Below are 14,251 nucleotides of genomic sequence, written 5' to 3'. Positions count from 1 at the left end.
CATTTGCAAAGTGAATAAATTAGACAATTTTGCCCGCTAATAAATACATTTAAAATATCTATAAGGAAAATATGGTAGGTCGATTGATGACTCTAAATTGCCCGTAGGTGTGAATGTGAGTGCGAATGGTTGTTTATATTTGCCCTGTGATTGGCTGGCGACCAATTCAGGGTGTACCCCGCCTCTCGCCCAAAGATAGCTGGGATAGGCTCCAGCACGCCTGCGACCCTAGTGAGGAGAAACGGTACAGAAAAATGGATGGATATAAAGAAAATAAACCCGGCAGTCATTTTTAGCCAGTACTTGAAAAATATATTTTTTTTAAGTTAAAACTTTCAAACTATTCAAATTGGCCAGTGGTGCCGAGGCGCCATTCATTTGCTGTCTCAACATGGAAGGGTAAATAATCCCTGTCCTGGCCAATCGCACTTATTCATTTATTTCCTCAAAATTTTGTCTTGAAAAGTGAAGCGCTGTGAACACTCAGCGCTTCGTGACCAGTCATTCTTATTATTATGATGCGCTTCACTTTTTCCACATTTTATTATGTCACAGCCTTGTTAGCTCTCAAAGGTTGATGCCACAAGCTTGGCAAAATATTTAAATGTATAATTTACAAAAATCTAAAAAAAAAAATGTTCACATTGTCATGGTGTACGTGGAATTTTGAGGGGGGGAAATGAATTTAATCAATTTTAGAATAAGGCTGTAACAGTAATGAGGAAAAAGTGAAAATAATTATCAGATGCACTGTATTTATATATCAACTGGTAAAAGACAAGCCCATTAGTTCTAATGATAAGAAAGGAGTGCAAACCTCTGTCATGGTGTTTAATGTTTAACTGGCCTTCGTTTGTGGGAGGGAGGAGGAGGTTTGTCTAAGTGCAGCTCCCCCCCCCCCCCCCCCCCCCCACACGTTGAAATAATTTTCTTGGACAGAAGGAAATACCCGATACTGGAGAAGGACATGTTGAGGGCTCTTTTTGGGGCTCCCTGGAAAAAATACGTTTCCGGTGTTTGGGATTTTACGGTGGAACCTTTGGGTCCTGGTTCTAATCACAGCGACTGCACCCAGGAGCTGATAAGACACAATCGATATGAGCAAAATCCAAGCCAGCATGGGAGAGGAAAGAGCTGACAGAAAGGACTGGATGCAACTGGAACTCAACCGCAATGTCAAGAGCTTCCAGACGGTCTTGTCTGGACATCTTGGGTAATTCCGTCAGTCAAGATCTCCTGACTGTGAGGCACTGACAACATTTTCCACTGTGCTGCTTTATAAAAAAAAAAAAAACATCTGCAGCTGGGGGTTAGTTGGAGCCTATCCCTGCATACTTTTGGCGAGAGAACGTTGGACTTGTCAACGGTCAATTGCAAGACCTCCATCCATCCATTTCTCACCTTCACATTCAGACCCATGGACAATTTTGAGTCTTCACTTTTGCCAAAGAAAACACACACAACCATTCACATGGACATTTACACCAATTGGCACTTTAGTCTTCAGTAAACTGAAGCTGACGTTTGGGTGAGAGAAGTGGAGCATACCCTTCGAGTGCTCATCAGTAAACCGGCCAAACCTTGGACTGTTGCCAGTCAATCGCAGTGGAACATATAGACACACAATTATTCAATTATTCACACTGACATTCACACTTACGGACAATTCAGTCTTCAATTACCTAAGCTGACTTTTGGCGATCAAGTGAGTACACCCTTGACTGGTTGAAAACCAATCACAGGGAATTGGACGTCTTGTTGGTCTCCTTTTGGACTCCCTCGAGACACTCTTTAATCCAGTGAGAACTCCTTAGAACCTGTTTGTCCTGGTTCTGCAACTCGACGCTAATAAAAGACAATCAATCAGAGCAAACTCCACAGCAACATGGAAAACGAGATACTGGATGAGAAAGATTGGAGGCAGTTGGAACCCAACTACGGCGTGAAAGTATTCCTGACAATCTTATACAGCCTCATCCTGGTGACGGGCATCGTGGGGAACTCCGCCACCATCCGGGCCACGCAGGTTCTCCGGCGTAATGGCTATCTTCAGCGTAATGTGACGGACCACATAGTAAGCCTGGCGTGTTCGGACCTTCTGGTTCTGCTGGTGGGATTGCCCGTGGAACTCTATAGCACCATCTGGTTTCCGTTCACCTCTGCGTCCGGGGGAGACGCTGCTTGCAAGGTGTACAACTTCATCTTCGAGGCGTGCAGTTATGCTACCATTTTAAACGTAGCCACGCTTAGCTTTGAGCGTTACGTGGCCATCTGCCACCCATTCCAATTCAGAACCCTAGGCGGACGTCGGACGTCGGGATTGCTTACCTTGGCCTGGCTGGTGTCGGTTCTGGTGGCGCTGCCGCTGCTGGTGGCCACGGGGACCCAGGGCCACATACCCATCTCAGCGGACGGGCCGGTCCAGGACTTGACCTTCTGCACCAATCTGAGGGAGCGCTGGCTGATGTACCGAGTCAGCATTTTTGTAGCATTCGTGGTCTACATGGTGGTTTTGGCCGGCGTGGCCTTCATGTGTCGGGCTATGATCCTGGTCCTGAAGAAGTCTGTGGGATCTTCAGACAGAGGCAGCGACGGAAATCACAGAACCACAAAGCATGAAAGTACAAAGATGAAGATGGCCAAGAAGCAGACCATCATTTTTCTATGTAGGTTTTGGCAATAACGCATGCTCTCTAGGGTTTAAATCTGGAGATTGGCCAGTTTTGGACAGTCTTCCTGCCCGTAATGAACTCCTCTTTCTTTTTTTGTCAGTGTCAGTTATCTGCTTTATTTTTTGCATGTTTTGTGGGGTTACTGCTTTTAGTCTCCTCTTTTAGCAGTTAAAAGGCATGCGCTACAGAGTCTGAAATCTTGAGATTGACTTGGCCAGTCTTTAACCTTCGACTTCTCACCCCCTGATGAACAGCTTTGTTCTTTTGGCACATTATCTTGCTGCTTGGTTTGGTGGTTTACTCCCTTTAGTCGCTTCTTTAACAAGTAAACTGCACGCTCTAATGGTTTATTGGGTTTTCGTGTAGAGATTGATTCAACTGGTCTAAAACTTTCCAGTTCTTGCCCCACGATCTCCTTTCTTCGGCAGCCTGTTTTAGGGTTTTTTTCCCTTCAGTCGCGGCTTTAGCAAGTAAAATACATGCTCTCTCGGATTTAAATCTGGACAATGCATGCTCTATAGCAGTGGTGACGAACTGTGCGGTCTGGGTCTGGGCCCAGAAGCAGTCCCATACAGACCCACACCATAGCCAAAAATAAAAAGGTTATGATTAAAGACATACAGGGCACTTCTATTTTAAGTCGGGCAGCATTACAGGCCTTACGGTAGTGATGAACCGTACCAACCAATTACATGTAAGTTCAGCTACCCCTTTCAATCAAATCAGATCTCATGGGGTGATCACTGACTGCGCTTGCAGTCCAGACAGAGACGAGGAGAAACAAACGTAGCAGGGGAAAGAGAAAGAGACTGGGTGGAAGTTGAGTTAAAGACTGAGAAACGCCATTATGAAACAACGCGTAAAGGTTTTGAACAAACAAAACCTCTATGAGGGCACAGTAGTTAAAATTTGTTAAATTACAATAAATAAAATGATTTGAGACTTCACCGTTGTGTCAAGATGCCAAACAGAAAAGGGAAAACTCAAATGTTTTTTTTATTTTTCTGAAGTTAAGCCCTTTATTTGAACATGCGTAACGTACTATTTTTATGTAGTTGCTCTTATTAAAAATGTCCAGGCCTACTTTACAACATTTCAGAAAAGCACAATCATTAAACAAAACATAACCAATGAAGAAAATAATGATGGTCCTTGTTCAGTCAACGGTCATATATTTTAAAAAAAAAATACAGTATTTCACAAATTCTGCGAGAGTATGTAAACTTGTGAGCACAACTGTACATATCAACAGTCATTCGTATTTGTTTGGTTCTGTGTTACTTGAAAACAATAAATGCCAAAAGGTTTTTGGATTTGACTGAGGTATTAATTACAAGCAGATGTAGAAGACAAGGGAGGCTACTTAAATATACATCACAATAATACACACTAGATGATCGTCTGGACCTTTGCTTCAAGAAATGTTCTCAATCTGGACCTTTTTATATTTTATTTGAATACCCATGCTTTATAGGGTTTAAGTCTGGATATTGACTTGGCCAGTCTAAAAACTTCCACTTGTTGCCCCGAGTGGGGTCTTTACACATAATCTCCCACGTTTCTGATTTATTGCTTGGTTTGGTTGCAGTTTTGAAATATTCCATTATTCTACATGCGGTGTTTACGGGACCTGCCCAAAATAACCATCACAGACGTACCATCATAACCATCGTCTTCGTAAATCCGAGCAGCAATTTAGAGAATGGCTTTAACATCTACGGATATGAAGAATAAGTCATTATTCTTCCTAACATTGTGCTGATCAATGCATTAAAGAAGCATGAAAAAAAATTCACAGTGTAAACTTTTCCTCAATTTACCTTAATCGAAGCAAAAGTCATCATTGCATCCGGTGAATCTTTATAATCCAAATATAAGATTCATTTTAAATTCCTGGATCTTATTCGATTTTTCCTTAAAATGGTTTTTTTTCTTTCATGCACTGTGGTGTCCAGTACAGCAGGTTCTGGGACCGAGCAATTCTCATAATCGTGTGAATTCAAAATCACTGGGAAATCTGTGGTTGCTTAAAACACTGTTGAATTTGGATGACGATGTACGCATCGGAACAACACCGATCATGGTATTGCTTGTGTTGCTATCTGGGGTGGGGAATAGCTTTTTCAAGGCGCATACTCAGCTGTTTACTCGAGACTATGAATACATGACTGTCATATTGCACTAAACCGAAAAAGGGTCAACTCTATTATTTGACATCACAGTGTTATGTGCAAAGAGCCCATTGGTTATTGTTTTGATTGTAAGCTGGCAGGAGGGGGCTGCACAAATTTGGCCCCATTCTCCACTTCACTGTGAAGCAGAGGGGAAAATTGTCGCGGCAGGCTTTATTTAGTGGGGATCACACATATGAAAAGGCATCCCTATTTCATTATAATAATCATTTTCAAATTCAACTTCTTCATATAGCTGAGGGCAGGGGTTTGGGAGGTTAATGACACCGCCTACTGGCATCGTCAATATTGTGAAATGCTCGACTGCGAGCGGAATGATTTATTGCAGGGTTTGAATTTGAAATTAATTGTTATTGCAGCCGCCAGATGAAAGGATTGCAGATGAACCGCACAGGACTGAAGTGGCCTCACATTATTGTCAGGGCTCCTTATTTTTATTTTTTTTCGGGGCTTCGTGACTTTGGAGTGTCATTAAAATAATTCGTTAGATTGCCTCGCAGACATTTTCAGGACACAAGGTTTATTACTTTTTTTTAATTTTTTTTTATCTGTGACTGTGGAATGAATATGAATTTGCTTTGGGTGTGTTTGGCTGGTGAACATTTTTGTGTGTGTTTTGTTTGTCATTGAAGTTGTGAATGTGACAAAAAAAATTAACAAAAATATAAACTAATTTGCTGAGGTCATAATAGTAATCAGGCTGAGTAAAAGGATCAATAGGCCTTCATGGTAAACATACAGACTTGTATTAGTAGTTTAATCTTCCTTCGATGAGGATGCCAAGTTTTTTTAATGACCCCTTGGGCTGTGCAAATAAATGAGTTTTTTAATTAATTTTCTTTGCAACTCCTGTAGTTCCGCTGATGTGCACAGTTTGCACTAACAACATGGCTGCGAATAGAGAGAAGCTGGTTTCCAAAAGCACAGTCAATGTTGTTAAACTATAGTTCCCTAACCATTTTAATGTTGAAGACCCTGTAAAATGAATTCAGAGATTTGTTTCTAAATACATTACACATTATACATGTTTGAGGATAACTTCTGAAAACATGCAAAGACTGAGAACCACAATGTCTAGTACTCAGTTGTGGAGATTTTAGTGTAGCTGTTTTTCACCATTTAAATTTTCCAGATTTTTGGGGGTGGTGCTGCATGACGCAGATAGGAGTCTGGCATGAGTCGTCCCACCCCCACTCTATAAGAATTTGAGTGCCTTTGTTCACGTCAGGTGTGATTCAACGCAATTGCAAAGTGCAGTTACATCCTGAAAATACATCTTCCATTCAGATAGTCTGCTGGTATGGCTGCTTTAGAGCGCCTCGTTGTTGGCTGTGAGTGCGTGCACGTCAGGCAGAGAAAGACTGAAGAGCGAGGCGGAAAGCAAGTCCAGCGTGGCCTCTTTAGAGCACCTCGTTGTTACGTGACGACCCAGTGGTATATATTCCAGCCACAGGAGGCTTTAAGCGGATATATTTTCGTGGCTCAAACATCTTGTAAACATAAGCTTGTCGTCCGAGCCATAAATCGTCACCGACTGAACCAAATGGCTGCTTTTCCAGCTCGCATGCTGGCTTCCTAGTCACGCTAGCTCCACGCTGTGTTGTATCCACGCTTTTCTTCTTCCTTTCTCACGCTTTTAAATATGGCCCCCATTTCCAGCAATTGGTGGGTGGGGGTGTGTGGGGTACTTCCACAGTATCTGTGCCTGAGCCCCCTTTAGCGGAGAGCTCGTTTTAAACAAACTTTATGGAATTCTCGGTGAAGCGACAATGCGTACATGCACAGAGGCGATGCACAGTAAGTCAAAATGCCGGCTGAAATAGAAGCATTGAAGTGCTTGTCTGAATAAAAGAAGTCAATTGACTCGTTTTCATTCAATGCGAAAATCCTGATTTGACTTTTTTTTTTTTTTTTTTTAAACTGAAGAATTGACTGTTCGTAGCTCTAGTTGACACTAGAGCGGGCGTAGTTTCAGCACATTTAACAGACATGGCAACAGCGTTTGAGAGCAGAGAAAATGGCTTGATTTTTCATTCAAATTTGGCAGGGTTGTTGACAACACTCTTCCCTGTGCACAGAGAAGAGTGTTGTTAACAACCCGTGGTATGTCAATTTTCGAAGACATTTATTTTCACTTTACTTTCACTTGTGTTTCTGTTCCCTCAGGCCTCATCGTGGGCTCGTTGCTGGTGTGTTGGTTTCCCAATCAGATCCGCCGCCTCATGATGGCCAGCGTGCCCAAGTCCCGCTGGACGACGGCGTACTTCCGCAACTACCTCAGCCTCCACCCGGTTGCCGACACCTTTTTCTACTTCAGCTCGGCCCTCAACCCCCTCCTGTACAACGTGTCCTCCCGCCAGTTCCGCCAGGTTTTCACCCAAGTGCTGCGCTGCCGCCTGACCATCCAGCACGTCAACAAGCGAACCGTGCCGAGCTCCCGCGCCCGATCCGTTCGCTCGCTGCGGCCCCTGTTGTTCGAATCCCTACGCCGAGGCAAGAGGCGCCAGACCAGTCTGGCCAAAGAGGAGACAACCCAGAAGCAAAGTGACTCAGGAGTAGATGCGGATCCTAAAAACGAAGAGTTAGAGCCCACAACACAGACAGTCGTTCTATCAGGAATGGAACCATAATCTGTCAAACTCCTGCACAAATCTTTATTCACTCAGACTATTTACTAGTGGTAACATGACGTGTTGACGCTACAATATACTGTTGGTCAGTCATTCCCAACCACTGCAGGTGGTGCATTTCTGTGCTGCAAGAAATTATCAGAATAATTATTATAAATTTCACTTCATTATGATTTATTTACAGAAAATTATGATTTATTTACGAGAAATAATCTTTGTTCATCTAATTATTACAGTGATTTATAGTGACTGGCAGAACAATTAAATGATCTTCCACTAGATGGGAGATGGTACAATTATTCTACCTGTTGCCATTCATTCACAGAGTAAGTAATAGCTTTATGGTCAACTGAACAGGCCCAGAGTTCACACTGAGCAAGTTTGTTTGAGATCATCATTATTTCTGTACATAAACACTTTTTTGTGACATCTTTTGATTGGTGGTGTGCTGTGAGATACATATATAATTATAATTTTGTTTTAACCTTTCCTGTTTTGCAACATGGCCATGCAGAATGGTGGATCGGTATGCCTTTTGTGCTAGAACAGTTTTGCTGTGCAACAGGGGAGTTTGGAATACTCCCTCTGCTTATTTTATTTAATTTTTTTTAAATTGTTCTGTTTATTGAAAATGCAGCTCGACAGAAAAGGGTTTTACGGGAAAGACAGAGGGACAGAACTGACAAGGGGAATAGAGGTGCAAACCACAGGAGAACAATAATTAGAGAGTCTAGATATTTGAACACAAGTAATGTTACAACAGTCAAATTGTGGACGGGGTGGGGGTGGGGGAGACACACCCAGTGAGGACCTGCAACAAATAACCAAAAGAACAAGATGAGAGAGGACAGAAAAGGGCAGGACAGGTCAGGACGTGGGAAATGAGCAAGGCAGTGCTACTGATGAGTAGTGTGGTGGAATGCTTTTACTTTGTCTAAACACCTGCAAGAATCTGTGAGTTGATACAATATTTTAACATACCCTGTGTCATTATTAGTGAGCCATTGAAGCCTATTGCGTGTCTATGGAACTTATTAGTGAATATCACATGCATGTTAATCAACTGGTGTACGGAGTTGCTGAGTCTATCTGTTTTTGTTGTTGTTAAAAATAAATACAGTACATCAAGACCTGATGCCAAAGTTGTGCAAGAGTTAATACAATTGATACAGTCCAAAAAAACTTCCTAAAATGGAATATATAAGCGTGAATTAAGGCACTTGTGTATCAACTTTACTCCCAACCCAGCAAAATATGTGTTTGGGGGCTTACGTCCTTCAGTCTCTTTAGCAGGTAAAATGAATGCTCTAATGGGTTTATGTCCAGACATTGACTTAGAGAGGGCAAAACCTTCCCCTTTTTGTCCTGGGTGAACCTCTGGGGGCTATTTTGGATAACTACCTTTAGTCTTCTCCTTAGCAGGTAAAATGCATGCTCTAATGGGTTTAATTCTGGAAATGGACTTGACCAGTCTAAAACCTTCCACTTCTTCCCCCAAATAAACTTCTCTGTCATTTTGGATCATTATCTCGCTGATTATTTTGGGGGCTTACTCTTTTCAGTCTCTTTAACAGTTAAACTTCACCTTCTATAGGGTTTTAGTCTGGAGATTGATTTGGCCGGTCCAAAACCATCCACTTCTTGGCTCAGGTGAACTTGTTGTTTAAAGTCATAGTTTGCGTTTGTCTTTTGTCTGTTCTTTAGCTGGTAAAATGCGTGGTGTTTATGGTTTAAACCTCAAGATTGTGTACATTTCACAGTGAGTATTTGTTTCAGTCGTTTATCATCTATTTTATGAAGATGCCTTAAAATCTTAGCTCATGACGATAAAACTTAACATTTAAATGCAAGCTGTGACACAAAGCTTCACACGTACATTTAAACAATATTCATGTTGGCTTGGAGTATTTTTTTTACCCCCTGTTAAAACAGTCCACTGTTGGCGTTGAGTGAAGAGAGCAAGAAAAAGAGTGCAAAAACTGTGAAATATGGCGCGGTCAGGCTAACGGAAGCAGACGCTTGGGGCCTTTTCTTGTGGCGTGGTCCATTGCACAGTGACGTGTTACAGCAGGTGATGCACACTGAGTTCATCTTGCCCGTGCAGAACTGCTGGTAGCCGGAGGAAGCGATGAGACAAGCTCCCGAGGAGGCGCAAGACTTGCGGTAGTGTATTCCTGGAAGGAGGATAAAATACAGCTATTATTATGAGGCGATCATTGATTGATCTTCTATGATGAAGGGTTTTTGCCTTCTTTGCAATGCATTATCACAAGTGCTGATTCAACAGAGCTAAGAATTATAATAAAACCAGTCAACTACACCAGTGGTTCTCAAACTGGGGTCCCTGAGGCATGGGAGCTGTAGCTTGGGGTTCCGCAAAATAATTTACAATAAATTCTCATGTCGTATCGTTTAAAAAGCGCATATCTACAGTACTGCTGACTCGCGGCCAATAAAACAAATATGATAAACCAAATCCCTCCCTACTTTAGCTTTGGGACGATTAAATGCTCTGATTTGATTGTGAAATATCAACATGTTAAAATTGGACTTTTAAAATTTACTTGATTCAGTTTCTTCCCTCGGTAAACTTCGACATTAATTTCATAATATTCCAAAAATATTTGGGAAAAATATAACTTTATTCTTCTCAGATTACAACTTCATGACCCGACAAAGTATATTTTTGTTCTTGTAAAGATTACATTTTTTCTTACAAAATACAACCATGTTCTCAAAATATATATATTTTTTTCTGTTTGTACTTGTAACAATTTGACTTTTTCTCAATGATAATATTTTTTTTTTCATTCCTATGGCATTCATGGGTACACGCAATTCTTAAATGGAGTGAGAATTAAGAAGGGGTCCTTGGAAAAAAAAACTCTGGTGTAAGGGTTCCCTGGACCCAATAGGTTTAACAAACCCTGAACTACACTATTTCAACATATTTCTACTTTTTGAATCCATTTTTTAATGTGAGCAGTTGTGTTTTGGCAGTCAGGTGTTCCTATTAAATTGATTATCAAAACACAAAAATAAATAAATACTAGTGGTTAGAGGCATAACCAAGATAAAAATCTTTTGATGCGTGAAACAGAAGCTGAGCAGCAAAAATGAGACCAGAAGTCTGTAGAAACCTTATCTTGAAAGGTGGGAGATCCTTCATTGTGCAGCAAGATCCAAAACACACTGCTAAAAAGGAGTTCATCTAGGGCAATAAGTGAAATGATTTGTAATTCAATCTCCAGATTTAAACCCTATAAAGCATATTCTACCTGCTAAAGAGGAAACTGAAGGAAGAAATCAACCCAAACAAGCACCAAGATAATGAGCCAGAAAACTGCCAAAAAACCTGTATCAAGGACAAGAACACTGGCAAAATCCATCTCTCGACTTCAACCTTATAGAGGATGCATTTCACCTACTAAAGAGAAAACCAGATGGAGTATCTGTCTATCTATGATTCACAAAAAGAAATCCCATGGGCAGTCAGAGTGAATGTTGCTCACATCAGAAAGCATAAAATGTTCCCTGCATTTTTGTGTGCGTCATTCCACTAATGCAGTTTCTGGGAGATGCCAAGTTTCATATTCTTTATCAGCGCACATGGAAAAAGCTCAGTGCAACAGAATTAGCTTGCTTTCTGAGGGGCGGTAAGAGCAATTCTTGTCAAGGTAAAAGCACATGTGGTTACGCTTAAAGACACAGAGATGTAATGACGATGATGAAAATAGAAATAAGAAAGGCAGGCTGGTCTCCAAGACTGTCGCCCTTCATTACTGAGAAATATCCCAGTGTACTTTATTTGCTGCTTTTTCGAGAAAGAACAAACAGAGCCACTAAACCATACCTCATCCCTATTCCTATCCCCTAAACCCTGACCATAAACATCAACTAGTAATAGTTAACCCTAACACTATCACTTTAAGCATTACCTTAACTACAAACCCGGAAATACTAACCATAACCCTATCCTCTAATCCTCCTATCCTTTTTACACATGTTTGGTGATGCAGAAGTAAGTCAAAACAACTGCGAGACACATTGTTTGTAGAAAATGGTTTCTAGAGAGTCAGTGTACCATCTGCCTTCACCAGCACCTCGTTCTGGCACATGTCCTGCACGTTGATGGTGCAGTTGACCACGAACTCTGGGGTGGTGCAGTCGTGAGTGACCTCCTCGCATTGATAGCACCGAATCTGTAGAGCCAGGCCTGAAAAACAAACACAGACAATGGCATATCCATTGATTTTGGTAAATAGATCCCTTTATAAGCCCTCTTGGAATTGTTGAGTTCATTTGGTCAAATTCAAGGGTTCATACTTTGTTACAATAGTTGGGCGGAAAAGTCGCCCCGCAGACACAGGTTGCACTGATTGACACGTAATTGGGTGGACATGTTTATCATACCATGATGCATGAAAACGTCTCGAGGACCCATGCCCCACATTGAACAGCACATTTTGGCTGAATTCCATGACTCGTACTTTACTGGAAAGCTGGAAGGCAAAAAAACAATCAGCCCAGGACACCAGTTCCACCAATCGACACCAATTTGGGTGGACGGACATGTCAATCCTAACAGAACGCACAAAAAAGTCTTAAGGACCTGTGCATCAAATTGAACAGAGACAACTTCTTTGGTTTAAAGCTGACATTTTGGGTGAATTTGAGGACTCATACTTTGTTAGAAAGTAAAAACATTATTATTATTATTTTTTTTAAATTAGTCCAAGACACCAGTTTCACCAATCGACATGAAATTGGGTGGACATATCTATCATAACAGGATGCACTAAAGAGTCTCAGACCAGAAAGTCAGCCATTTGAGTTAAAACAGAATTTCAGTGCTCTTAGTTTGACAAACCCCTACTAGTATGACAAGTAAGTAAGTGTATGACACTTCACCAGAACAGCGTAGAAGTGGTAAGCTTGTTTGCCTCACAGTCTGACGATTTGAGTTTGAATGTACTACTCTCAAAAACATTTCTTAGGTTAATTGACTAAATTGTCAATCGGCTTGAGTGAGTGTGAATGTCTATATGTGCCCTGTAATTGACTGGCGACACTGGGTATACCCCGCTTCTCTCGCCAAAAAGTCACCTAGCTAGGATAGACTCCATCTGCAGTATGTGTAGTAACTGAAGGTACTTTTAATCATTTTGAATGTTGTCAACATCATATATACATACTATATGGATGTGTAAAATGAGAAAATGAATACATGCAGTATAACTACACTCTCCCCCGCAGCCCCCCAAATTTTTTGTTTATACATACCTGACTTGAAGAAGAAAAGCAGGAGCAAAGTAAGAATGGTGAGGATCCACATGGTCTGTTTTGACTGGAGGACTGGAACACGAGGAGCGGAAGACGCTCAGTGCAGGACATAGTGTAGTGCGTCGGGCACCTACCGGGACGCTCAACCTCTCTTTTATCCTGCGCTATGACATCGGCACACATGCACACAACACACTCTCTCGCTCTCTCTTTCTCTCTCTCCTTTTCTCTCAGCTGTACTGATACCAGAACCACCTTAAAATGGGACATATGATGTAAAAAATAGACTTTTTAATAGCTTGTATACCAGGGGTGGGCACAATTTGGCACCTGGTCCGCTGAGCATTTACATTATCTAGAGTCCTGTAAAATATGTTGCCTTTTGTTTTTCATTCTAAAGTTGGTTAATTCAAATGCGTTCATTCATTTCTTAATTAATTTGTTATAAATAGTAACATGCGAGAGTACTGGAAAATTTGCTGCATTAATTTAGCCTTTGCTTCAGTGAATGGTTCATTAAAATGCATTTATTTATTAATATCAATTGAAATGTATTTATTTAATTTATTTAAATTTTATTATTTTATATTGATTGATCTGTTTTAACTAATTTGTTTGTTGACTTAATGTAAAACATTAAATAGGAAACAATACACGCACATATACATTTAACATGCAAATGCATAATTGGTTCATTAATATATTATAAATAATAAAATGAAAATATTAGTAAAAGTAACAGATTTAGATTTTATTTTTGCTGTGTAAACTGCTATTAAAGTTGAGTGTTGAAAATGGCTTGCTCTCTTTGCCAATGCGATGTTAATGGCTCAACAAGATTTTCGTGAAAAGTGATAGTTCTTTCTCAGGACGTCGAGGAATTTTAAAGTCAGTAAAAATATTTTAATGATGGTCTACCAGTCACTCATACAATCCATTGTCACCTTCAAAATCACATCCTGGTACAACCCCTCACGCATCACAGAGCTAGCTGGCAAAATAATCGGTTCGCCACAAACTCCACTGTCCCATTTGTATGAGCACACTGTTATCAGGAAAGCCACCTTTATCACAGAGGAACATTCTCATCCCCTCGGTCATTCATTCAGTCTCTTCCAATCAGGCAGGAGACTGAATGCCACTGGCAATGAGCACTGGCTGGAAAAAGAGTCCATCAAACTCATTCATTCCAGGTGCAATCACAGCCCTCGACACAAGAGGAATTTCAAATTCGGTAACCCGATAATGATTTTTGCTGCTGGTGCTTTAAATATCAATGTGTTTATTTCTTTCTTTCATTTGGTGTACTTATTTTTCTTGTGAACTTTTCATTGAAGTCCTTTTTAATATGAGATGTGGCAAAGATACATTTTTGTCACCCTCTGGTGTTTCTTTCTATCTATCAGATCAGTGGTGGCTGGTCAATAGACCACACATGGTGGTCATCACATTACTTTCCTTGAAAATTATAAAT

General features: G+C 40.9%; 2 protein-coding genes across 2 annotated transcripts; one reads left to right on the top strand and one right to left on the bottom strand.

The window, feature by feature from the left end:
- The first annotated feature begins 919 nt into the window (after window positions 1–919).
- gpr39 (G protein-coupled receptor 39) lies at window positions 920–8,629 on the top strand. Its single transcript, XM_061793061.1, has 2 exons — window positions 920–2,666; window positions 7,031–8,629. The coding sequence occupies exons 1-2, from the start codon at window positions 1,886–1,888 to the stop codon at window positions 7,492–7,494; spliced, it is 1,245 nt and encodes a 414-aa protein (XP_061649045.1). The 5' UTR covers window positions 920–1,885; the 3' UTR covers window positions 7,495–8,629.
- Window positions 8,630–8,993: 364 nt separating this feature from the next.
- Window positions 8,994–12,917, bottom strand: LOC133487072 (ly6/PLAUR domain-containing protein 1-like). The gene is made up of 3 exons (XM_061793062.1): window positions 12,778–12,917; window positions 11,579–11,710; window positions 8,994–9,668 (listed from the first exon to the last, which is right to left on the bottom strand). Exons 1-3 carry the CDS (start codon window positions 12,827–12,829, stop codon window positions 9,418–9,420), a joined length of 435 nt encoding a protein of 144 aa, XP_061649046.1. The 5' UTR covers window positions 12,830–12,917; the 3' UTR covers window positions 8,994–9,417.
- Window positions 12,918–14,251: the final 1,334 nt, after the last annotated feature.

The sequence above is a fragment of the Phyllopteryx taeniolatus genome, chromosome 12 (genome assembly GCF_024500385.1).
Source record: "Phyllopteryx taeniolatus isolate TA_2022b chromosome 12, UOR_Ptae_1.2, whole genome shotgun sequence".
NCBI classification, from domain to species: domain Eukaryota; kingdom Metazoa; phylum Chordata; class Actinopteri; order Syngnathiformes; family Syngnathidae; genus Phyllopteryx; species Phyllopteryx taeniolatus.
This window is presented reverse-complemented; position numbering and strand designations above follow the sequence as displayed.

What these genes read in the sequence shown, in the direction of transcription:
- LOC133487072 (XM_061793062.1), bottom strand. Translation starts at nt 12,829, where the DNA reads ATGTGGATCCTCACCATTCTTACTTTGCTCCTGCTTTTCTTCTTCAAG. An exon ending in GCTTTTCTTCTTCAAGTCAG is followed by an intron (nt 11,711 to 12,777) that starts GTATGTATAAAC and finishes TTTGTTTTTCAG; the next exon opens with GCCTGGCTCTACAGATTCGG. An exon ending in GGTGCTGGTGAAGGCAGATG is followed by an intron (nt 9,669 to 11,578) that starts GTACACTGACTC and finishes TCCTCCTTCCAG; the next exon opens with GAATACACTACCGCAAGTCT.
- gpr39 (XM_061793061.1), top strand. Translation starts at nt 1,886, where the DNA reads ATGGAAAACGAGATACTGGATGAGAAAGATTGGAGGCAGTTGGAACCC. An exon ending in GCAGACCATCATTTTTCTAT is followed by an intron (nt 2,667 to 7,030) that starts GTAGGTTTTGGC and finishes CTGTTCCCTCAG; the next exon opens with GCCTCATCGTGGGCTCGTTG.